Genomic DNA, 21,132 nt, shown 5'->3' with positions numbered 1-21,132 from the left:
TTGTATTTTTGTTCTCCTTCGTACTATAAATTTGTAACTTTGCAGAGTTGTTAAACGAGTTAAAATTAGTAATTTCTCTAAAATTTATTCTTTTATCTATGCAAATAACAAAATGGCAGCATTTATAAGAAATTATTTGAAATTTTTGCCTCATCTTATAAACGAAAATTTCTAAAATTTGTACCAACTTTTTTATAATTTTGTAATTTGGTACAGTTAACAACACTTTAACTTAAAATTTTGAGTACCCAAAATACGAATATCAAAAGCAGAAAGTTTACCAAACGCCAAGCAAACAATATTGATAAAAATATTTGCTTTTTGAGTCAGCACCATATTCGTATGCATGTTGCAATTTTGCTGCGAGTAGTACTAATTTTGACATCCTAAAGCCTAATTAGCGTAATTTTCATCTAAAGAACACGGTTATTAATATAATTGTCTCCCATTAATGTTGCAAAGTTCATTGGAAAACCCATCGGTGGTTGCAACTAGATGGTGCGAAATTGCAACTCTTTCAACAATGTCGCAATCCGCCTGTTGAATGACATTGTTCTAGAAAATAGAATCAATCACGTCAATTTTCCACGAGAAAACTGTTCTCGTGTGGTACTCTATAATTATCTTTTTTTCATGGAAATCAGTAACCTGATTAATTACGAATTCATTTCTTGCGAGGTGATGCAATAATATGATTGAACATACGTTTCCAAGGTTATTTCGTACTGTTGCTAGACAACTCGGCACCATAGGGTACTGCTAGAGTGGGGTAGACTGCTCGACACTCGTTGGAAGAGGTTATCATTACACACCTTTATTAACCGTATTAAACGGATAAGTCATAGATAAAAAAGTTGCACCACTTTCGGTGGGATTATGATAGTTTCGTCACAAAGCGGGAAAATTTCGGTCAACTTTTAATAGAATTGAGGAAATGATGAGCAAAGGGGAAATATTGCGGTTTGAAGGTCTCTGTCATCCAACTCCTACATTGTGCAACTCGACTTTTAGACATTTTTGATGTTTTCTCTTAAATAAACTTATCGTTGTCTTCAGTACAGAGGTCATGAACGTCAGTGATAAAACTCCTGTTTTGTAATCCACGACTTGAGTCTTTATCATTGTTTTACATGTTGTTTTCTGTCGTTATCACACATTTTCATCACTATTTATAGACGATTTCCTTACTAAAATCGAGTTTAAAAAGTGCACAACTACGAGCAAATATTTTAAATACATAATTGTTATATTTATGACTTGACCTTGCGATAACTGAAAGATAATTTTGGACTGTGACAAAATTCGCTAATGTTGGACGAGCAAAAAAAAACATGACCTATATTAATAACACTATCATCTGTCCGCCAGAAGTGCTTCGTTCTCGCGAGAAAAACAATTTACCATGTTATCAATACTATGTGTGTCAAAAAATTTAGATACGTTGATAAGTCCTCTAAAAAAAAAGTATCCGGATCTAACCGGGTTCATGAATAGGGGCTTAGATCTAGACAAGCCTCTATTGTTTAAAGCAACTGTAAAGATGTCTGGCTTTTGCTTTGATATGAAAGTGTGACGTGTTTCTGTCGAATTTGTCACGGCAGAATTAGTAATTAATGGTTTAATTAAAATTAAAATTAAACAAAGCGATCAGTTGCCTAAAATAAATTATTGTTTTAATGGAATTATTCTAGAAGAAACGTTTCGCTCTGTAAAACGTGATTTATATCACGGTCTTTACTGCTAATTGTTTTCATTTATCAGTGTCATTTTATTACTTATTTTTTAGTGTTAATTAGATGTTTAGATGCAACATAAAATTTAATTTTTCGCCGGCGGAGGAGTTGTTTCTAATGGCGATTTTCTAGAAAATGAAGATCTGGCGAATTTAATTAACGGCTAAACAGGTTCGCATAGTGCCTCAATTTGGTTCGCTTTGTTCTAGAATTTTGGAATTTTGGAAAGTTAATAACGGTTTCAGATTAGTATTTTATTCCTGTTGCGTTACCAACAGCGAAATTGCAGTTTTTATGGTACATTTGAAATTCTTGGTTCGCACTATAAAAAAAAATCTAAAATCTGACTTTGATTTTCTCAATAACTTTGTAATTTGGTACAATGAACAAACGGGTTCAAGATAATAATCTCCTAAAATTTCTTTCACGTGGCGTTGCAAATAAACGAATTACGGCATTTTTGAAAAAGTAATGAGAAATTGCCTTATTTTTGTTCTTTTTTGTTTTATAATTTTGCAAATTTGCAGAGTTGCTAAACGGGTTCAAATTATTACTTTCTCTAAATGTTATTCTTTTATCTTTGCAAATAGCAAAATGGCAGCATTTCTAAAAAAAAATAAAAAAAATATTTTCGGTTCATCCTTCAAATGAAAATTTCTAAAATCTGTATCAATTTTTGTATATCCTTTGTAATTTGGTACAGTTAACAAATAGGTTTAATATAGTAACCTCTTCAAATTTCTTTCACGTGGTGTTGCAAATAAAGGATTTATGGCACTTATAAGAAAATAATAAAAAATTTTGTTTTCATCAAAGAAAAATTTCAAAAATCTTATTTTTGTTCCTTTTCATTCTATAATTTTCGAAATTTGTAAAATTGCTAAACGTGTTCAAATTAGTACTTTCTCTGAATTTTATTTCTTTATCTTTGCAAATAGCAAAATGGCAGCATTGCAAATGAAGAAATTACGATTTTTATGACAAAATAATTTAAATTTTTGTCTTGTCAAAAATAAATGGCTTTATTTTTGTTCCCTTTCGTTCTATAATTTTACAACTTTGCAGAGTTGTTAAACGGGTTCAAATTAGTAATTTCTATAAATTTTATTCCTTTGTCTTTGCTATTAGCAAAAAAACAGCATCTATAAGAAAAGATTCGAAATTCTTGGATCATTTACGAACGAAAATTTCTAAAATCTGCCAAATTTTCAACGACTTTATAATTGTAACAAACGGGTTCATGATAGTTACCTTCTAAAATTTCTTTCACGTGGCGTTGCAAATAAAGTTTTGAGTTTTATCCGCCACAAAATCTTGCTTCTGCCGATCAAATAACAGCTCGCCTTGTTGAACAAACCCGCAAAAACCGGCGTTCATGACCGGCGCTAAATTACAAAACCATAAAAATCGCAAACCATTGACATTTACATGTTAGGTTAACTTTTCAAATGACCCTCGTATTTTTACTGTGAAATAATTATCATAATCAAAAAACAAAACAATATTTTAATAGGGGTAATTATTGTTCACAGTACACTGACCTTTTCGTTTATTTAAAAAAAAGCGAAAAAAGTGGTGTAGGTTAAGGCTGGTATCAAATGACCCCCGACATATCCAAGCCGATAATTACAGTACATTTATTGACAAATTGATCAAATTAGATTTTTTCTACCTTTCAGAAATTATGTCGTTAATAAATGTGACAAAGTGGCAAGTTTGTAGACTTTCTAATTCTTGTTTTTACATCGCAAGTTCGGTGTACGCAAGATTGTTACGAAATCATTATATATTCTTCTGTTGACTCTTCGTAATGGCGTGGAATCTATCATCTAAATTTAGATATGGATTTTCTGATAAGAAACAATGGTGGTTATTAACACTGTTCTACCTTAATTTAACGTCATGTAAATTTATTTCTCTTCCTTTTATGTAATTAAATTTTGAAAGTCCGTGAGTCATCTCAGAAAATAACTAATAATCTACAGGTATACTTATTTTCGTTTCCTCTAGTTTTTTTTCTCGTTGCCTGCAGGTAACAAATCGGTTCGCTCGCTCGGCTTGGAAATTTCCATTGCAGAGAACTGTGTAAATTTATTTCAGTAAGCAGTTATTAGAAGTGATGAATTTTTCATTAAAAAGCTCCGGCTATTAACGTGGGGATCAATTTTTACAGGAAACGTCAATAAAACCGGAAAATTACCCTGACAAAGAGAAGGTGAACTTCAATGCTGTTGCTGGGTGCACAAATTGCCTGTTACTACCTTCTTGATTTATTTTATTTTCGCTCTTCTCTCTTCTATGACTCATTACTCCTTTTTCTCTAAATACAATACTTTAATTTAGTTTATTAGTACGTTCTGCCCTTGGTCCTTATTTGTGCAATAATTTTCTATTATTAACGTGGTAATTTTCCATTAACCGTACCAGTTTTTATTGTGCTTTCATGCTACCTCCAAAGTGTAATTATAAAGATTGTGCTCCAACATCGTGGTGTAATTAGATGTTTTTCTATTAAAAATGCAATTTCTTTCTTTACCTTTACGTATTAAATTATAGCGTATTTTACGCTGCTTAATTGCTCGGTTTCATGTTTTAATCATTGCCAAGTATTCCTGGATTGTAAATATTACGGTTCCATCGTTAATCGGTTTTGTAACAATACATTCTCTTAGACTCGTGCGTTCAATTTTTTACTAATCTGAAAAGAGAGTGGAATGATCAAATTCTCAGAAAATTAATTGCGGAGGTGGGCGCAATTCGTGGAATTGATCAATTAGCGCTTTGGGTAATTTTGGCAATAGCAAATAATTGCGCTCTGGAGAGGTTTTAATTAATATTTTCCCGCAACTGTTGCGACGAAAATACGGTCAAAATTACTACAGACTTTTTCTATCATGAAAGTTCCTTCAATATTCTTCAAACCCTTTAGACCCTTGTTTGTGGTTCATGGCGCACAAAGAGCCATTCATATTTTATATGTATTCATACCTTTCCATTCATAACGTAGGTCCAGCAGGTAATTAGGCCCAATTTCGAAGATTTTGTTAGTTTGCTGCTTATCTTATCGAACGGCTTAAGTCCACCTCAGTGACCGCGTTAATCCGGCTCTGCATTTACCTGGTCCCAAGTAAAGGATTGATTCTTGAATTTAGTTCTCCTTTTAGTGTCTCCATTTTTCTCTAGGCTTTTCGATTTTTTGCTTTTTTTAAAAGCTCTTCAGTTCTTTACCTTTTGGACTTTTTTAATGATTTCGATTTAAAATTGATCTATAGACTTCGAAAAAATTAAATAAAATCTGAAGGATCTAGATAAAATAGAAAGGCTCCAACAAAGCAAGTTTTTGAAAAGATAATTTTGTTATGAATGTTAACTTGTTTTTGTACAATTTTAACGACTTGATAAAAACGACGTCACAAAATAATCTGTAGATCCTTTAATCCATAAATTATTATAAGGAAGCAACAAACATAAAATACTATCTGATTAGCTGATCACGTAAAAGATAACATAAATTAAAAAATTCGTTATTAATCATTAACCATCAGGACAATAGTCTTACCAACCCCTTAAATACAAACCTTCTTCTAATCTCTTGTCTTTTTACAACTCATTTCACCATCAAACTCTCGTTATATTTACAACATCCTCTTTTCGGCATTGCCACTTGCTGCTTTAATAACCGTAATCCGGAAATTAGCACCACCGCTTTATGAAATCTCATTGATAAACCACGCCGACACGTCGGTGCTAGTGATCTGCAAATAAAATGGGAATTCCTAAAAATAAAACTCCAGATTTTAGGGGCGGACTAAGACTTCCGTTCAGAACTGCTCGTAAATTTGTCCCCAACCAATTATCCCAGCTTTGGGTGTCGTTATTTATGATCCCAGTTTTTTGGGCAGTTGGGACGAAAGTGGGCATTTTCCCATTGGAAAAAATAATAGGAGTTCAACAACTTTTGGAATTTTATTTTTACCGATCGCGAGATGAAAGGAAAGTCCGGGTAATAACTGTCAAAATATTTGGCTGTGTTATAAAAACAAAGACAGCAGAAATGACATGAATATGAAAAACGTTTCCAACATTTTTGATATGTTTATTAATTCGGAACGTTTTTCACCACACTTTTTATATCGTGAAGATTATAATATTTTTATTTAATTTTCGCGTCCATAAATTGTGGGATTATAAAGTCTAGACCGTCGAGAAAAATAGTCAAAAAATATGGTCGTGTTTTTGAATCAAAATACAAAAATATGACAGATTTCACAAGATATTTGATCTACCTTCAAAATATTGTCACATCTCTGTGTAAATCACAAGCTTTATAAATATCTTTTTCGGGAAAAACATCTTTTATGTGAAAAATATAGTTGTAGAGTTGATAAATTTATTGCCAAAATAAAGCCTGTGTACTTGTTTTAGTTGCGCAGATTTTTATAGTGATCCCATAGTTATAAAAATATGTAATTAAATCTGAGAAAAATCTGTTTTACAAAGAAAAGTAAGTCTCTCTCTCATTGTTAGTCCATGAACTTTCCAAATGACCGTCTAACAACAGGTAATTTATGGCTTTGAAAATTTTTATTCATTCTTAAATCTTGTACAATAATAAACAGTTGAATAGAAAGAATTACACACCCTCCATTCATTTCTTTTCTTTAGACTTCTTTGGTTGGTCATGAACAGATAAGGGACGGCATTTGTAATTGGCATCGGTCCTGAAAAAAAGAAATAAATTGCACTAATTAAAAAAAAAAACGAAAATTTAAAGAGTAAGAACCTTGTCCTGATGTTAATCTGATAGATTTTTCACACTGGAAATTTTAAATAATCAATAATTCATAGTTTCCTAACGCCAGTCTCCAGGAATCTTCCTCCAATTTGAATTTCTCCAACTACCTGGTATATTTTTAAATTTCAACTCAAACAATTTGTAATTTTTTATTTTGACTCTACACGTGACGGCGTCGTTTGACCTACGGTTCAAGTTCAAGAAAGTGACCACACGTTATTAGAATTTTACTGGAAAGACTAACATTGCAACTTAATGTATAATTTTATATGTGATGCGCATAGTACGAGTGACTATTTCAGGGCAATCGCGCTAGTTTCCACAGCATGGACACGTTCGGCACAGATCATTAGCCTTTAGGACTTTAAATATCAAGTGGGGTCGTCGTTCTAGTTTATAATGAAGCTATCATTCGGAATCGATCACTTCGACCGACGAAAAAAATGTTTAAAAATTTATGAGGGGATGGAAAAATTGATGGCTCTCGTGACATGTTGAGCTTGAGGACATTGCCCAGGTGGGTTAATAAACGACCTGGAGTCGGGCAATCGAAGGCAAGATTTATTGAATTTAATCAGTCCTCTTTCAGCAGAAGAAAAAATTATTTTAATACAAAAACTATGGCGAAAAAATTGTGTCTTTCGCTCGATAAGTTTGTAATTTGGTGGAGTTAATCCATGACTCTAGAATAGTAACTTCAATAAATTTCGTATCTGTAGCACCAAAATTATCAAAATTACGAATTTTAGCAACAGATTAGCAACAGACATTGACAATTTTTGCTTGGTCTAAAAAAAAATCTAAAATTTGAGTCTTTCGCTCTACAATTTTGCAATATGGTAGAGTTAACAAACTATTCAAGAAGAGTAACTTTCCCAAATTTCGTAGTTGTAGCACCAAAATGATTAAAATTACAAATTTTCGCAACAGATATTAACATTTTTTGCTTGGTCTAAAAAAAAATTCTAAAATTTGAGTCTTCCGCTCTACAATTTGGAAATTTGCTAGAGCTAATAAACTATTCAAAGAGAGAAACTTCCCAAAATTTCGTAGCTATAGCACTAGAATTATCAAAATTACAAATTTTTGCAACTCATGTTGACAAGTTTTGTTTGGTTCTAAAAAAATATTTTCTAAAATTTGAGTCTTCTGCTCTAGAATTTTGTAATTTGGTAGAGTTAATAAACTATTGAAATAGAGTAACTTTCTCAAATTTCGTAACTGTAGCCCAAAAATTCTCCAAATTACGAATTTTAGCAACAGATGTTGGCAATATTTGCTTGGTCCTAAAGTTAAAAATTTTCCAAAATTTGAGTTTTCCGCTCTACATTTTTGCAATTTGGTAGAGTTAATAAACTATTCAAAGGGAGTAACTTTTCTTAATTTTGTAGCTATTGCACTAAAATTATCAAAATTACGAATTTTAATAACACTTGCTTCTAAAAAAAAAAATAATTTAATTTTTTAGCTGTTCAATTTTCCAATTTGGTAGAGTTAATAAACTGTAACTTCCCCTAATTTCATAGCTGTATCATCACAAAAATTACTAGAGTTTTGTAACCAAGAAAATTAAATTTTCCTCTAGTGCCATCGCCTTTGGCTCATCAGTCCACCCGCTATTAAAATGCTATTTACCTCACACATTGAGTAATCTACTATAACAGAACCGGAACTAATTTTTCAGCGGACGTGTGCCACAACAAATTACTTCTTGTCCGAAAATGCAATTTGGTTCCTGTATTATAAACATTTCGAATAAATTTCCATTTCGTAAAATTCTCGTGCGAGATCACATTTCGTGCTCCGAAAAAATGAATTATTCCAACACGTTTATTTAAAAATATACACATTTGACTACCTGTTTACAAGAATTGTACGATTAATATTTAAACATTGTGGAATTATTGTTTTCACAACACGTGCTTGGAAAAGTACGAGAAGCTTCTTCTGGGAATATCAAAGCTCAACACTTGAAAATGTTAAATTCAAGAAAAATCGAGCCATTTCAAGATAAAAAATGAGAATGAGAATTTCGCGTTCCTCTGGGGCCTTGGAAACAAATCCGAAAATCTCTCAAATCGTAAACAATTTTTTTCAAAACAATCGACGTGGGTTTACTCTTGAACTTTGGAAACAACACTTCAAAATATAATAAGCCGACGAACTGATAAGAAACATCTTGAGAAAAATGGTAAGAAGACTGTAAAGTAAACCCAGTTGACATATACCTAGTAAATTTTATGGCCACATTATGAGAGGGCCGGGCAGTACTAATCCTTGCGATTGGGGACCATAAATGAGCACGAAATGAGTCCGGGCCTGTTCAACCATCGGTCAACCCTCTACCTAGAAATTTGTCGGCTGCAGTTTACAAGACCCAGTTTTATTTCTATGGGTGGTTTGACTTAAGCCATAAACTGTTTACTAGGTATATGTCAACTGAGGTTACTATACTAAAAGTCTCTACAACGCAAGATGTTTAATGCAGACAGGGATTTTGTTTTTTACAAGTTAAAGGGTTCAACTGGTCTTATTACGTCATGAATTGCAAGAGAAAATAAGGAAATTGGAACCGTAGTTTTATAATTTTCTCCAAAAAAGAGGTTTCTTTGTCAACATTTGAATAGTTTTTTTGTGCTTTACGTAAGAATTCACATAATTATCAATAAATTCTTTAGTTAATTGCCGTCTTTCGTCCTAGAAAGATTGTCTGATATTTGTGACGGATTATCGAGGTTCTGTGGCCAAAATGGCAATTATTTATGGTGCGAGGAGTGTGTGTTTTGACTTGTTGTTCGCGTTTTCTCTAATCATTCTCGAGGATTATTTATTGCACTACGTCCTGATCGAATTTAGAAAGGTAAGCTTTTAATCAAAAGACATTCTTTTCGAGGCTTTTTTGTTCACTCTGTTAAAGTTTGACTTTTGTATTTATACATTTGTTCTGCTATTTAAAGGGCGTATTTGTGTCATTTTATCACACGTGTAGCTTGCATGTACTTAAAAAGATAAGAGAGGATGTGGGCAAAATCTGTAGGATCTTCATGAAAAATATGTGGATTCTCTATTTGCGCTTGCATTATCTCGTTCTAGAAGATTTCGAGAAAAAACTGCTTGGAAAGGCGTAAAAGTTCCCTGGTCCAAGGAAGAAAAATTTGTTTATCTATCTGAACTGTTGACAAAACAAGATTACATTATTGGCACAAAGCATTTTTCTTCTGTGGGTAAATAAAATTTTCCAACATCAGATCTGCCAACTCCCATTTGTTGATCCACGTGTTCATTTTTTAATCTCAGTATCTTTAGCTTCTAAGTTTATTGGATTCAAGAAATGTGGAACAAGAAATATTTTGGTAAAACTCTGATGCGTTTGAAAGGGATTGACGTGAACCCGGTGCCTGTTTTGAAATTTATATGCATTTAAATTAATCGTTCCGACATCTGGCTCTGGCAGTGCTCACGCTTAACGAAAATAATTTGTATTTGGAAACAAAGAGACTGTGGATAAACATTTTGACATTGAGAGGAAGTTATCAATGATTCGAGATTTTCAATCAAAATTTGATAATTGAAGTGGTTTCGAAAAATTAGATTACTGAATCAGGTCAAGGTTTATTAGACGAAAATTTTATTTTTGACGATTTGAAAGGTTTTGCCACTGGTGTGCGATTTTTCATACAGTTTGACTTATTTTATTGGTCCTGACATGAAGGAATGGCGAATTTTAATCCACCACCGGCACCGTCTCTAAGCACATCTGTTTGCCTGTTTATTTCAGCTGGATCTTGTCCTTGAGTCAAAACACAACAAACAAGAGTATCTTTAATACTATTCATTAATTCATTAAATCTAATGCTGGAGAATTAGATTAAAAGAAGCGTTCGCTTGTTCAAGTTGAACGTCAACACGGAAAGATCACGCCAGATCAAAATTATAAGATAAGAAAAGCAAACTAGTGATAACACCTCAAAAACATCACAAGGCTTTTTATTGATATTTAATTAAAATTGTCTTTGGTTATTAACCTCAAGTCGCTTTATCTCCGAGTTATTACGTCAATGAGAACTCACCTGGATCTATTTTTGAAAGTTTTTTGACCAAAGCATACATCTGTCTTGGCAGCAGGAGCTAATCAGACAGCCTGGTACCTGACGAGGTTTTCCGAGAAAACTTAATTAACGACAATTCGAGCGACTTGAGTAATAGACAAATATTTATAGTTTTTCTAGGGCTTTTTTTCCACAAGTGGACACGACTAATTTTACCCGAATTAACAAAGAAAGTGCAGTTAAAGAATGGATTATCCCATTCGGTCATGTTTTAAAATTACTTTCGAGTTTGGCGCGATGCCAGCCTTCACTGGGAGAGAAAACAAAGATCAAAAAAAGCAAATCTACTTCCAAGGTTTGATATATTTAAATTTATCTCACAGGTGGTCTCCATTGGTAACGATCATTCGTGTTTATGCATAAACAAATTGATTGAGGTATATTTAGAACAAATGTTCGAGTTGAATTATTTGGGATGTTTGCTAAGGAAACAACACGAAGCGTAATCCTTTTATTTGGTGTATTTATAAAACAATCGAGATTATCTTAAAAAATTTAATGAAACGTGTTCTATAAACACATCGAATTGGTTTTAATTGCGTCATTTGGAGAAAAAAAGTTGAGCTATTTATTCATGTATTTTCGTCAGAAATGTATTTTGGCTGTAGGTCAATACGAATTCGGTTACAAAATTCAAAGATTCAAGAAAAAGGTTTTCTCTACATTTTCATTATTTCGTAATTCGCTTAATATTTTACATTTTCTTTAAAGTTTTTCGATTCTCTCTGGTCCTTTTTTGGATTTTTAACGCTCCATTTTTACATCCTTTTAATTCTGTGCAGATTCTTTTATTTTATTAAATTAATTAATTTTAATTTTTTTAGATTTTTTTTAAATTCTCTTTAGGTTATTTTCACATTCTCTCGATTTGTAGAGCCAATTCGTTCGATTTTCTATTGATTTCTCAGTTTCAGTAAATTCATTTTATTAAAATTTCTTTCTATTTCCTTTACATTGTCTTTACATAGTTTTTTTAATTTCCTCTAGAATATTTTATAGATTTTTTTTTATTCTTCAGTATCTTTAAATTCAATCTTTTCAAATCTTCAAGAATGAGGTAAAATGTAATTAGATTTTCTGTTTCATCTTCTTTCTATTTTGTCACATTGTAGTTTCTTTTAGAACTTTTTTTTAGTTCTTCACATTTCTTTAAAATCAACACATTCTCTAGATTCTTTTTATCCTCTAAAATTCTCTGGACTATTTGGCTTTTCTGGATAACTTTTCGATCTGTGAGGTTTAAAAATTGATGTAATTTTTCCACTATTCACAATTCATAAATTGGAATCATCCTGAAAAATCCAGTTATGAAAATGTATTCCAGTAATAATACTGAAGATTAGGAAGAGAAAGTAAACAACTTATCAAATGATAACTGCTCATAAATTATATACCTATAAAGTTATTATTGTTGTATTTTTATATTTTGTACTATTTATATTTATATATCTTCGTTAATTTTTTTCATCGTTTATAGTTTTATTGCAGATTATTACGTCAAAGCTACTCAAAATATCTTAGAATCTCTTTCTATTTTCAGGTAACTGGCCCTGTCAACCAGGAAAATCCAAGACTTTGAAACTTTCACGTAAGTTGAAAATTTTCTGTTCACCTTCATGAATGAAATCGCGTCCAAATGTGTCAAATTCTCTATTGTCAGCTTCTACAACAAAACCGGCATTTTTTCACCGACATGGCGCTCTGCCACGTTTTCCTCAACTTCAACTAAAGTGTTGATAATTTCAACGATGTTCCAACACATAATTCACTTCCCCTGTAAACTGGGACAAATATTATCATATTGATCAAGTGATGTACTAACACAGGAACTATTAATGTCAAACTTTGATTAGCTGAGGATGTTTTTGTTCCAAGTTTGCTTATGTTGGAGACACGTATCAAAACATTTTCATTTTTGGTTCGTTAGATTACCTGCTCGTGACCTAATTTTCATACAAAACATTAACTTTGAGGCTTTCATAATCAGTGAAACGATTCTCATTAAATCCAGGAGTGGATTTTCCGCAATTTATGGCCGTAATAACATTTTCTGTAGTCTCGCATTAAATTTTCATTAATTTTATTGTTTTAATTGTGAAGGAGAAACAACGCGGTCTATTAAAATAGTAAATGTCATGACATATTTACCATATCACCACATTGAGTGGAGTTAATCGATTCTATTAATTTTAACAACATAATTAGGATTATTTATGTCCCATTACCACACCTGATGTGATGCGAAAATAAAACTCGAATGAAAATAGACTGTTTTCACCACTGTAAGGAGATTATAAGTTAAAGGTGCTGCCAAGGAGTTGACGTTATAACTTTCTAAGAAATTAGAGTGTGGTGTACTTTTTAATTATATTTATATCATTGGCAAATGCAAGATCATTTGTGAGGACATTGCACCTGTGTTACACCACCTCCATATTTTATAATTTTGGCAAAAAAATCACATTAAAGGGCTCATTAAATCCGAACACTAATCAGTTTATTTTCGTGCTTACTCATAATCATTTTTTGACTAAAACCACGGTCTGGTGTTATCATAAAAACGAATTATTGCAGTAATGACTTCATTGTTTCTAAAAGGAGGTTATTGATAATCAATTATTATGATTTGATAACAGTCATGGTTTATCAAGAAAGTAATTTCAAACGTCCGGATTTGAGTTCAACTAGGTCAATAACTTTTTTTTTCAAAAGTCTTTTACCTGATGGGTGGCAGCTTTTCAGTATCAGCAAACGGCGTTAAGTTCTCCAAATGTCTGCAATTACCAGAATCCAACAAATCAATCTTCGGCAGTTTCACGTAAGGTGAATCGAGGGATAACTTCGAAAGTTGAGGCCCCAATTTGAAATCTTCGTAGCTTTGCATCCCTTCAACCACCATCGTAAACATGCTGAGCAAAGACTCTGCTTTTTCTTCCTCCTCTTCAGCCACCACAGGCAGATTTTCAAGTATCTCTTCAATAATTGCTCTTATATCCCCTAATAACGTCTCTGATGGTAAACTAACAACATCCAGTCTATTGTCGGCAACAATTTCACCCCCTTTCTCAGCCAGATCTAATTTAATCTGACTTAGGGTGTTGAGTTCTGACTCCGTTCGGATGTTCTTCGACTCCGGGACATAATGGAACGACCAAGAGTCCGGAGATGAAGGCTCCGGGCGTTTATCAGGCCCCCATAGTTTCACACTACCATAATCATTGTGTTGATAAAAATGGATTCGTAACATTTTCTCGAGAGCTTGGTGGGCGCAATGGACCACGAATTTCACCGTCTGGTTCTCCATGTACGTTTCTTGAATTTGCTCAAGAGCTTTGTCTAAGATATCCTTCATGATATCACCTGCTAACACAGTGGGATCAATTTCTTCGATTTCCACAGAAAAGGAGCTAGAAACAGACGTGAATATCATGTATTTGAAAAGTTGGCTTTTACGAGCGTTTTTTGAGGGAAGAGCGCAGCGATCTTTGAGAATGAGCATGACTGCTGCTTTTGTCCAAGAGACGTTTCGAGGAGGAGCTGGGTTTCCCCACAAGACGTTTCGAACTGGAAGAGTTCATCTTCGGGTGACAAAGAAATTGATTGGTGGTGACTAGAAAAATAGTCCTCTGATAAAACTAGGAAGTGTATAATTGGTTGCCTATGCACATATTTCCCGTTTCACAAGTCTACTGGAATTAGAACAATTTACCACGTTGACACTAACAAGTGAGGTTACGTTCAGTGAAAGATTTGAATTATTATTAGTAAAATAAGCCAAAGATGTCTCTTTTGGAGTTAACGTTTGCTATAATTAAGCCTCACGTGGTAAAGCAGCCTCTCGCTTTAGAAGCCATCCGTGGTTTAATAATATCCTCGAATTTCAAAGTTGTGAAGTCTCAGAGACATGCAATTACTTTAAAAGAGGCCGAATTGTTTTACGAGGAGCACAAAAAGAAGTTTTTCTATAACAGACTGGTCACGTTTATGACTAGGTAAGAAAATATGAGAGACGTGACGAATTAATCCATAATAGTGGCCCTTCTGATCTCTACATTCTAGCAAGAATTGACGCTATAAAAAAATGGAGGGAGTTAATGGGCCCCACGAAAGTGTTTAAGACTCAATTTGAGGTTCCTCATTCAATTCGTGCTCAGTTTGGACTCTCTGATACTAGAAATGCCACTCATGGTTCAGGTGACTGTCTTTTTCTCCCTTCCAGATTGTTATTTGGTGGTTTTAGATTCACCAGAGTCTGTAAAGAGGGAAATCGGCGTGTTTTTCCCCGATTTTAATGTCGAGAAGTGGTATAAAGAGGAAGAAATAAAATACAGATTAAACCAAATAGAATTCATCAAAGAAAATTTTGTACATCAAATCAGTGTCACAACTCAAAAGGCAATAAATTGAACTATAAAACGAAGTCACGCGTCAGCTTTAACAAAAACTTTCGGTTTTTGGAAAATCTTGATAACTTCATCCAGGCGCTTTAGTTCGTCTTCTATTTCCATTTTCCGTCGTCTTTTCTTTAAAGTGTCGTTGCTCACGGGCATCGAATTCAGTTCTTTTATTAACGAAGCGTAATCTACAAAAAAATGGTAAAAACCATCGAGGAAACAACACTTACTTACTTTCACGAGCTACTCTTAAATACTCTTTCCTTTCGTCGTCTGGTAATAAGACAAGACCTGAAACGTGGTCATATTGGGCCCCTTCACTTTTGTTGTCATACTGAGGCTTCTTGTCTTTTAGGTACTTGGGAAGCGCGCCCCTTTGGTAACTCGGCGGCGCCAACAGAGGGTCAGGCGCCTCCTCTTGCTTCTGTTTATTATTTTTAATTGATTTAATGTTCTGTCTGATAAAGTTCTGCTTCTCCTCCAAATCTAAAACAACGAGATTTACCTCAAAGAAATGACTCTCTCAACTGTACCTAATATCTGCATGCTTTTGGTTAAACTTTGCGTGGTGTTGTCTCCCTGCTCCCGTGTCTTTGGCGGCGACTGCTTCGTTACAGAAGGACTAGGATATTTTAAAGTTCCTGATTCATATAACTTGGAGATATCTTCAGGTCGTTCGGTCTGGACCCCAATATGTGTGGTTTTGTGCCTCCCATAGTTGCTGCTTTCAGGATTTTGATTGAAAGAAATAGGCCTCTTTGTCATACTCTCTTTGAACATCTTCCGAGCGTTCATATTGGAGAATACTTTAGGGGTAACATGCTTGAATTTATTTGGTTTGAGTTCTTGGGATTTTGATGTGACTTTTTCTTCCTGAATGAAGTCATGCATGGCCTTCAACTGTCTAATGTTCTCGCGGACGAAGTTTCTCCTGTGTACAGGTTCTGCAAACTTAGTTTAAGACTGTAAAAGTGAAGTTGGTTGCACTTACTTGGCTCGGGGAAAACTCCCCTTAAAGTCGTAGTATTCATATTTGTTCATGAGAGATTTTTGAAGATTTCTAACGTAAAACAATTTTTAGTGCTGTCATTTCTTGAAAACTGTTAATTGTTGGCGTTTCTATAGGTTCAACAACAATTAAAAATGACCAGAACGTATCGATTTGATGCAATATTTACGAATTTATCTATAAATAAATCGTCTTTTGGTATTTACGGCGTTTGGATACGGTGCGTGTCTTGAGGGTATTGGAAGAGAAAACTGAAATTTCACACACGAATTTGAGATTTTTGAATGAACTGCCACGATATAAACAAACCAAACAAACTGAGGGCTATTTGAACTATTTTCTGTCAAATGGTTGTCAATGTCAACAACTGGTTTCCACTAGACTTAGCAACGAGCTGAACGACTATTGGTCGAATGAAATGTCATGGCCGTTTGAAAATTCATTTTCGCTTTTAATTAATGACTGCTAAAACGATAAATTAGTGCTAAAATCCACAAATTGACGCTAAAATGATAACTCAGCACTAATCATTACGAATAATTATCTTTTTCGAGTTTCACAAGTCAAGTGGAATTCGCGCAATCTGTCACCAGTGTCACTTCCCCACTTTGAGGTTAGAACCCCCTGTCAAAATGTCGTGGATCGCAGACTCCCCTTTAACATATTTCCAAAAGTTCTGTGCAAATGTGATAAAATGCGGGCCCATTCCAAAGCACATCGCCTTTATAATGGACGGAAATCGTCGCTACGCCACCAAAGCCAAAGTCGAAAGAGCCGAGGGCCACATCAGAGGCTTTGATAAACTCGCTGAAACTCTCCAGTGGTGCCTTGAACTCGGAATCACAGAGGTAACAGTCTACGCCTTCAGTATTGAGAACTTCAAACGTAGCAAAAGCGAAGTCGACACCCTTCTGGGGCTTGCAACCGAAAAGTTCAAGAAGTTCCTTGAAGAAAAAGAGAAGATTATGGCAGAAGGCGTGTGTATTAGGATAATTGGAAACATGTCGTTATTATCGGAGGAGTTGCGGAGGCTCACAGCAGAGGCCACGCTCATGACGAAAGACAATGATCGTGCGTTTTTAAATGTGGCCTTTGCTTATACTTCGCGCGATGAAATTGTTGCAACAACAAAGACTATAGTTAAAGGGGTGGAAAAAGGGTTGATTGACGTCGATGATATTGATGAGGATCTCATTTCTGATTGTCTTTACACGGCTGCTAGCCCCGATCCTGATATAATTGTCCGCACGTCTGGAGAAGTCAGATTTAGTGACTACCTTTTGTGGCAAATTTCAAATAGTTATATCTGTTTCACGGAAGTGTTGTGGCCGGAATTCTGCATCTGGCACTTGCTGGCTTGCATTTTCAAGTACCAGAGGTGTTACAATGACTTAGAAAAACGTGATAACAAGAGGGAAAAAAGTGAGAGAACTCTGAAGTTTTTAGAGGTATTACAAAACGAAAGAATGGCGCAACTAAAAAGTTATCTGGCGTAACAATTTGTAATATTCTAGCTCCACTGTGCAATAAAAAATTTCCTTAATTTTTTGTTTTGATTCTATAATCACCAGTTCATTTCATGGTGTAGATAAATTCAAGGCTACAGGATTTAGTCCACTAGTCTGTTGCAGAACTTTGACCCGTTCAGAAATGTCTGGTATAATTCGTAGGATAATCAGCACTCCGAATGCCCCCCGGCCTGTAGCCCCTTACAAGTAAGTCCCGTTTTGTCTCTCCTCCACCTTACCATTAACTCCAGCCAGGCGGTGCTCCTCGACAAAACTTTGTACGTCTCGGGGGTTTTGGGGCTCAATAAAGACACCATGAAGTTGGTTGAAGGAGGCGCAGCAGCTGAGGCACGACAGGCTTTAGTTTCCTTGGGCCACATTCTAGAGGAAGCGGGAACGTCTTATGAGAACGTCGTCAAGAGTACGATTCTTCTAGCGAATATTGATGATTTTGGGGCTGTGAACGAAGTTTATAAAGACTGTAAGGTTTAATTAAGTGGCAACGAATAGTTTTTCGGTGTTTTTAGTTTTCACGAAGAATTTCCCCGCCCGGTCGACTTATCAAGTCGGGAAACTGCCAATGAATGCATCTGTGGAAATTGAAGTCATCGCTGCAGTTGGAGACGTGAAACACGTGTCGTCGAAAATGTAATTTGTTTAGGCGGTAGTAATAAATTTTTCATCTATTTATAGAATTTATTTATACTTGCAACATTTTAAAATGAAACAAAATATTTACAATAAAACAATACTATGATCACTATGCACCACAGAGAAACCAAAAAACTCTCAGGAATGTTAGACTATACAGTTATATACATCAAACACTTGAAACAATACAATTTATTATACATAGGTATATCGTGATAAAGGTGTAGTTAAACTTTGATCTATAAATAACGAGTGAATTACGCTTTGCCCGCGACGGTAGGGGCGGTTTTGTCACTTTGTTCCTTTTCAAGCTGCCGCCCTAGGTATTCCCAGTTGTGGACCATGAGCTTCTGTACGGCTAATAAGGCTTCGTAGCGGACATTGGGATCTTCGTGGGCCAAAAGCTGCATCACCAGTTGTTTCCCTCCCAGTTGCTCAATAATACTGCCAAAATTCAATTAGGCTGAGTTACTCCCATTTTCTTACTTACTGTTTTCCCCTGGGATAATGGCGAACGTACTCCCCAATATCATAACTCGCGACGCTCAAAACCAGAGGATCCTTACTCTGCTCCAACAAATGTATCAAAATTCTCAACAACTCGTAATTCTTCTCGTTAAGTCTCTGTGCATTTTCACGCCAAAATTTGCTCTTGTGCACCGGAGACCACTCCAAGCGCCCTGACTTAACCTCAGTAGAGTACTCATCGAACGAGCTCAAATCCTGCACAGAATTCTGTAGTTTCTCTGTAAGGAACTCAATATCCTGCGCGACATCTTCGTCGTCGAATTTCCGCTGTTCCAAGATGTTTAATTGTTTCAAGACTTTGCATTGCACCATTGCGATGCAGTGCTCTTTCGCAACTTGGGTGTCCTCAGGTTTCTCAATCAAATTCCTGAAGACCGCGAGGATGATCCTAGTGACTTTCTCTTTAACAGAGTCGCTGAGAATGTCGGCCAGGATGGGAATCACGTTGAATTTATTCATTTTTTCGGCGAGAAGCGGATTGAATGTTAAGACCCACAGACAGAAGATCAACTGGTATTGGACCTGGAAGTTGACACGACCTGAAAGAACGGAAAGAAGGGTGGAAATCCCATCCACGGAGACGAAGGCGAAGCGGTATTCGTCGATTCGGAGCATCATTTGAAGGCAGCGGCCCACTGACTGGATGTACTCGTTGTTCTAAGAGAAAAAAGGGAAATTAGAAGGTACCACATAGGAGCACGGAGAAAATTTTAATTACAATTTCCTCCGCAGATTGGAATATATTGGAACATACTTACCAATGGAACATAAACTAATGATACTGTGCAAAACATGCAATTTTATTCTACAGTCATGCAACAACCTTAACAAAGTTACACCCAATGAAGTTTTCGTTAACACGGTGTTATTACCAATGTGAACACAAGGGGGCTCAAAAATCGCTCGAAATTTTAAAATTTTGCCCCAGTTGGTGAAAAAGTCGTTGCACTGACAATCTTCCCTAAGACATTACTAAGATGTGTAATGAGTAAAGTGTGATCATGTGTAATCTGTTACCGTGATTTCGCTAGATGCGCTCTGCTCATCGATGCTGAAAGCAACCTCAGTGTAAACCTCAGTGGTTTGTTCACCACTTGGCCCCCTTATTGCATCAGTTTTCGCCAGAGATGCAGCTAAATCATCATACTAAAAACGATTTAATTTCCTTTCATTTCAATTCTAACTATAGCAAGCCTGTTAGTTGTTAGTTTTGACCGACTTTTCTGACTAAGAAAGTAAATCTATTAGATACAATGAAACAAGAAAGGTCCACATTTTGCCACCCCCACATTCAACATTGGTTAGTATAAACAAACTGAATTAAAACCACCAGTTGCGTAAAACCTTGAAGCCTCCAAGAGATTGTTACCTGAGCCTTCAACTGGTCTTTCAACCAAGTCAAATAGAAGTGCAAATCAGACCGTTCCATGGCGGTATGTGACCAGCAAGCGATTTTAGCAATGATTCTTGAGGTCATGTTTGTGATGAACCCATCTTGACGGTTTAGTAGGTTCAAAAAGGGGCCCCAAACTGACTCTTTCTTTTTGCTGGCGTATTCGTGGAAGATCTCGACGCGAGTACGGTCCTCCTGGAAACAATCAAAAGTAATTATATCAAACTCTTGAACTATACACACCTGCAGCATATCATCGATTAGCACCAAAATGTACTGCAAAGTCTGGTCTTTGGAGATGTGCCCCAGCAAGTTGAGGAACGTCTGCGCACATTGCATGCGGTCCTTCTGCAGTAATTGTTCGCGTTTTGAACTGTCTGAAGTATCAAAAGAAGTAATAAACTGATGATCTTCTTGCGAGATCATCTGCGATCTGAAATGACAGGTTTAGAGCGTCCATTGGGGAGGTTCTATGGAGAACAAAGGTGTTTGAGATAAGGAAGAACTCACTGTAAATATGACTGCCAGTTGACCTTTTGGGACCTAATGTCCGTGGCCCTTTGCTGGAGAACACTTGTGGCCGCCAACATATCTGAAATAGCCCACATTGTAGGTTAACCCGTTGGAACACAGCCAAAAATAAATTATAAATATCGTCCAAAATTCCTGGACTAGGGAAATTTTGGTAACCACTGGTGTAGTCATCATATTCAGCGTCACGTGAGTGAAACACACCTATTTTGAATTAATTCAGCGTTTTTTCCAAAGTGATCAATTAAATCATTGCAAATTCATCGCTTTTTGTGGAATTTTATAAAAAATTTATGATTTTCACGTGACGGCTGTGGATATCTTGACTGAACAGTTATGCATGAAACCTAGAAACGAGTAAATTTTACCTATTTTCTCATCGTCCAAAGAAGTTATTATCTCTTTAATTTTAGGGTCTGCACCCGCTGGAACTTGTGACGACATTTTCAACGAAACACGTCCCAATTTACCGAAAACACCA

General features: G+C 35.3%; 6 protein-coding genes and 1 long non-coding RNA gene across 9 annotated transcripts in view; 4 read left to right on the top strand and 3 right to left on the bottom strand.

Moving 5' to 3' along the window:
- The window catches only part of LOC148171660 (uncharacterized), a 54,263-nt gene extending 42,074 nt beyond the window's left edge, over positions 1-12,189 (top strand). Inside the window, exon 4 of the long non-coding RNA XR_015770507.1 lies at positions 12,178-12,189. This is a non-coding gene — a long non-coding RNA (uncharacterized LOC148171660). The remainder of the gene's footprint in view (positions 1-12,177) is intronic.
- Positions 12,190-13,288: 1,099 nt separating this feature from the next.
- Positions 13,289-14,256, bottom strand: LOC148171659 (uncharacterized). The gene is made up of 2 exons (XM_088042067.1): positions 14,091-14,256; positions 13,289-14,044 (listed from the first exon to the last, which is right to left on the bottom strand). The coding sequence occupies exons 1-2, from the start codon at positions 14,213-14,215 to the stop codon at positions 13,354-13,356; spliced, it is 816 nt and encodes a 271-aa protein (XP_087898193.1). The 5' UTR covers positions 14,216-14,256; the 3' UTR covers positions 13,289-13,353.
- Positions 14,257-14,322: 66 nt separating this feature from the next.
- Positions 14,323-15,057, top strand: LOC148171658 (nucleoside diphosphate kinase 6, mitochondrial-like). Its single transcript, XM_088042077.1, has 3 exons — positions 14,323-14,629; positions 14,671-14,831; positions 14,878-15,057. The coding sequence occupies exons 1-3, from the start codon at positions 14,418-14,420 to the stop codon at positions 15,042-15,044; spliced, it is 540 nt and encodes a 179-aa protein (XP_087898203.1). The 5' UTR covers positions 14,323-14,417; the 3' UTR covers positions 15,045-15,057.
- On the bottom strand, positions 14,970-16,423 carry LOC148171657 (uncharacterized). 2 transcript variants are annotated; one of them, XM_088042061.1, is made up of 4 exons: positions 16,023-16,423; positions 15,565-15,962; positions 15,266-15,517; positions 14,970-15,219 (listed from the first exon to the last, which is right to left on the bottom strand). In XM_088042061.1, exons 1-4 carry the CDS (start codon positions 16,070-16,072, stop codon positions 15,059-15,061), a joined length of 861 nt encoding a protein of 286 aa, XP_087898187.1. In that variant the 5' UTR covers positions 16,073-16,423; the 3' UTR covers positions 14,970-15,058. The 2 variants fall into 2 exon arrangements, with proteins under 2 accessions (XP_087898187.1, XP_087898186.1); XM_088042060.1 differs by having other exon boundaries at positions 15,565-15,975; positions 16,023-16,421.
- Positions 16,424-16,587: 164 nt separating this feature from the next.
- Dhdds (Dehydrodolichyl diphosphate synthase subunit) lies at positions 16,588-17,583 on the top strand. The gene has a single exon (XM_088042062.1). The coding sequence runs from the start codon at positions 16,673-16,675 to the stop codon at positions 17,534-17,536; it is 864 nt and encodes a 287-aa protein (XP_087898188.1). The 5' UTR covers positions 16,588-16,672; the 3' UTR covers positions 17,537-17,583.
- A 51-nt stretch (positions 17,584-17,634) lies between these two features.
- Positions 17,635-18,236, top strand: UK114 (reactive intermediate imine deaminase A homolog UK114). Its single transcript, XM_088042086.1, has 3 exons — positions 17,635-17,755; positions 17,800-18,029; positions 18,076-18,236. Exons 1-3 carry the CDS (start codon positions 17,691-17,693, stop codon positions 18,198-18,200), a joined length of 420 nt encoding a protein of 139 aa, XP_087898212.1. The 5' UTR covers positions 17,635-17,690; the 3' UTR covers positions 18,201-18,236.
- A 137-nt stretch (positions 18,237-18,373) lies between these two features.
- On the bottom strand, positions 18,374-21,106 carry VhaSFD (V-type proton ATPase subunit VhaSFD). Of its 2 annotated transcripts, XM_088042026.1 has the most exons (7): positions 21,020-21,106; positions 20,631-20,712; positions 20,364-20,553; positions 20,097-20,315; positions 19,745-19,873; positions 18,690-19,384; positions 18,374-18,643 (listed from the first exon to the last, which is right to left on the bottom strand). In XM_088042026.1, exons 1-7 carry the CDS (start codon positions 21,093-21,095, stop codon positions 18,457-18,459), a joined length of 1,578 nt encoding a protein of 525 aa, XP_087898152.1. In that variant the 5' UTR covers positions 21,096-21,106; the 3' UTR covers positions 18,374-18,456. The 2 variants fall into 2 exon arrangements, with proteins under 2 accessions (XP_087898152.1, XP_087898151.1); XM_088042025.1 differs by lacking the exon at positions 19,745-19,873.
- Positions 21,107-21,132: the final 26 nt, after the last annotated feature.

Source organism: Gnatocerus cornutus, chromosome 7 (assembly GCF_029298725.1).
Source record: "Gnatocerus cornutus isolate USDA-ARS CGAHR chromosome 7, icGnaCorn1.1, whole genome shotgun sequence".
Taxonomy (NCBI): Eukaryota; Metazoa; Arthropoda; class Insecta; order Coleoptera; family Tenebrionidae; genus Gnatocerus; species Gnatocerus cornutus.
The sequence above is the reverse complement of the archived record's forward strand: the minus strand, read 5'-3'. Positions and strand labels throughout refer to the sequence as shown.

What these genes read in the sequence shown, in the direction of transcription:
- LOC148171659 (XM_088042067.1), bottom strand. Translation starts at nt 14,215, where the DNA reads ATGAACTCTTCCAGTTCGAAACGTCTTGTGGGGAAACCCAGCTCCTCC. An exon ending in TCTTCCCTCAAAAAACGCTC is followed by an intron (nt 14,045 to 14,090) that starts GTAAAAGCCAAC and finishes GTCTGTTTCTAG; the next exon opens with CTCCTTTTCTGTGGAAATCG.
- LOC148171658 (XM_088042077.1), top strand. Translation starts at nt 14,418, where the DNA reads ATGTCTCTTTTGGAGTTAACGTTTGCTATAATTAAGCCTCACGTGGTA. An exon ending in CTGGTCACGTTTATGACTAG is followed by an intron (nt 14,630 to 14,670) that starts GTAAGAAAATAT and finishes AATCCATAATAG; the next exon opens with TGGCCCTTCTGATCTCTACA. An exon ending in AAATGCCACTCATGGTTCAG is followed by an intron (nt 14,832 to 14,877) that starts GTGACTGTCTTT and finishes TGGTGGTTTTAG; the next exon opens with ATTCACCAGAGTCTGTAAAG.
- LOC148171657 (XM_088042060.1), bottom strand. Translation starts at nt 16,062, where the DNA reads ATGAATACTACGACTTTAAGGGGAGTTTTCCCCGAGCCAA. An exon ending in GGGAGTTTTCCCCGAGCCAA is followed by an intron (nt 15,976 to 16,022) that starts GTAAGTGCAACC and finishes CTAAGTTTGCAG; the next exon opens with AACCTGTACACAGGAGAAAC. An exon ending in CAAAAGCATGCAGATATTAG is followed by an intron (nt 15,518 to 15,564) that starts GTACAGTTGAGA and finishes TCGTTGTTTTAG; the next exon opens with ATTTGGAGGAGAAGCAGAAC.
- Dhdds (XM_088042062.1), top strand. Translation starts at nt 16,673, where the DNA reads ATGTCGTGGATCGCAGACTCCCCTTTAACATATTTCCAAAAGTTCTGT.
- UK114 (XM_088042086.1), top strand. Translation starts at nt 17,691, where the DNA reads ATGTCTGGTATAATTCGTAGGATAATCAGCACTCCGAATGCCCCCCGG. An exon ending in CGGCCTGTAGCCCCTTACAA is followed by an intron (nt 17,756 to 17,799) that starts GTAAGTCCCGTT and finishes CATTAACTCCAG; the next exon opens with CCAGGCGGTGCTCCTCGACA. An exon ending in GAACGAAGTTTATAAAGACT is followed by an intron (nt 18,030 to 18,075) that starts GTAAGGTTTAAT and finishes CGGTGTTTTTAG; the next exon opens with TTTTCACGAAGAATTTCCCC.
- VhaSFD (XM_088042026.1), bottom strand. Translation starts at nt 21,095, where the DNA reads ATGTCGTCACAAGTTCCAGCGGGTGCAGACCCTAAAATTAAAGAGATA. An exon ending in TTTGGACGATGAGAAAATAG is followed by an intron (nt 20,713 to 21,019) that starts GTAAAATTTACT and finishes GGGCTATTTCAG; the next exon opens with ATATGTTGGCGGCCACAAGT. An exon ending in TAATCGATGATATGCTGCAG is followed by an intron (nt 20,316 to 20,363) that starts GTGTGTATAGTT and finishes GATTGTTTCCAG; the next exon opens with GAGGACCGTACTCGCGTCGA.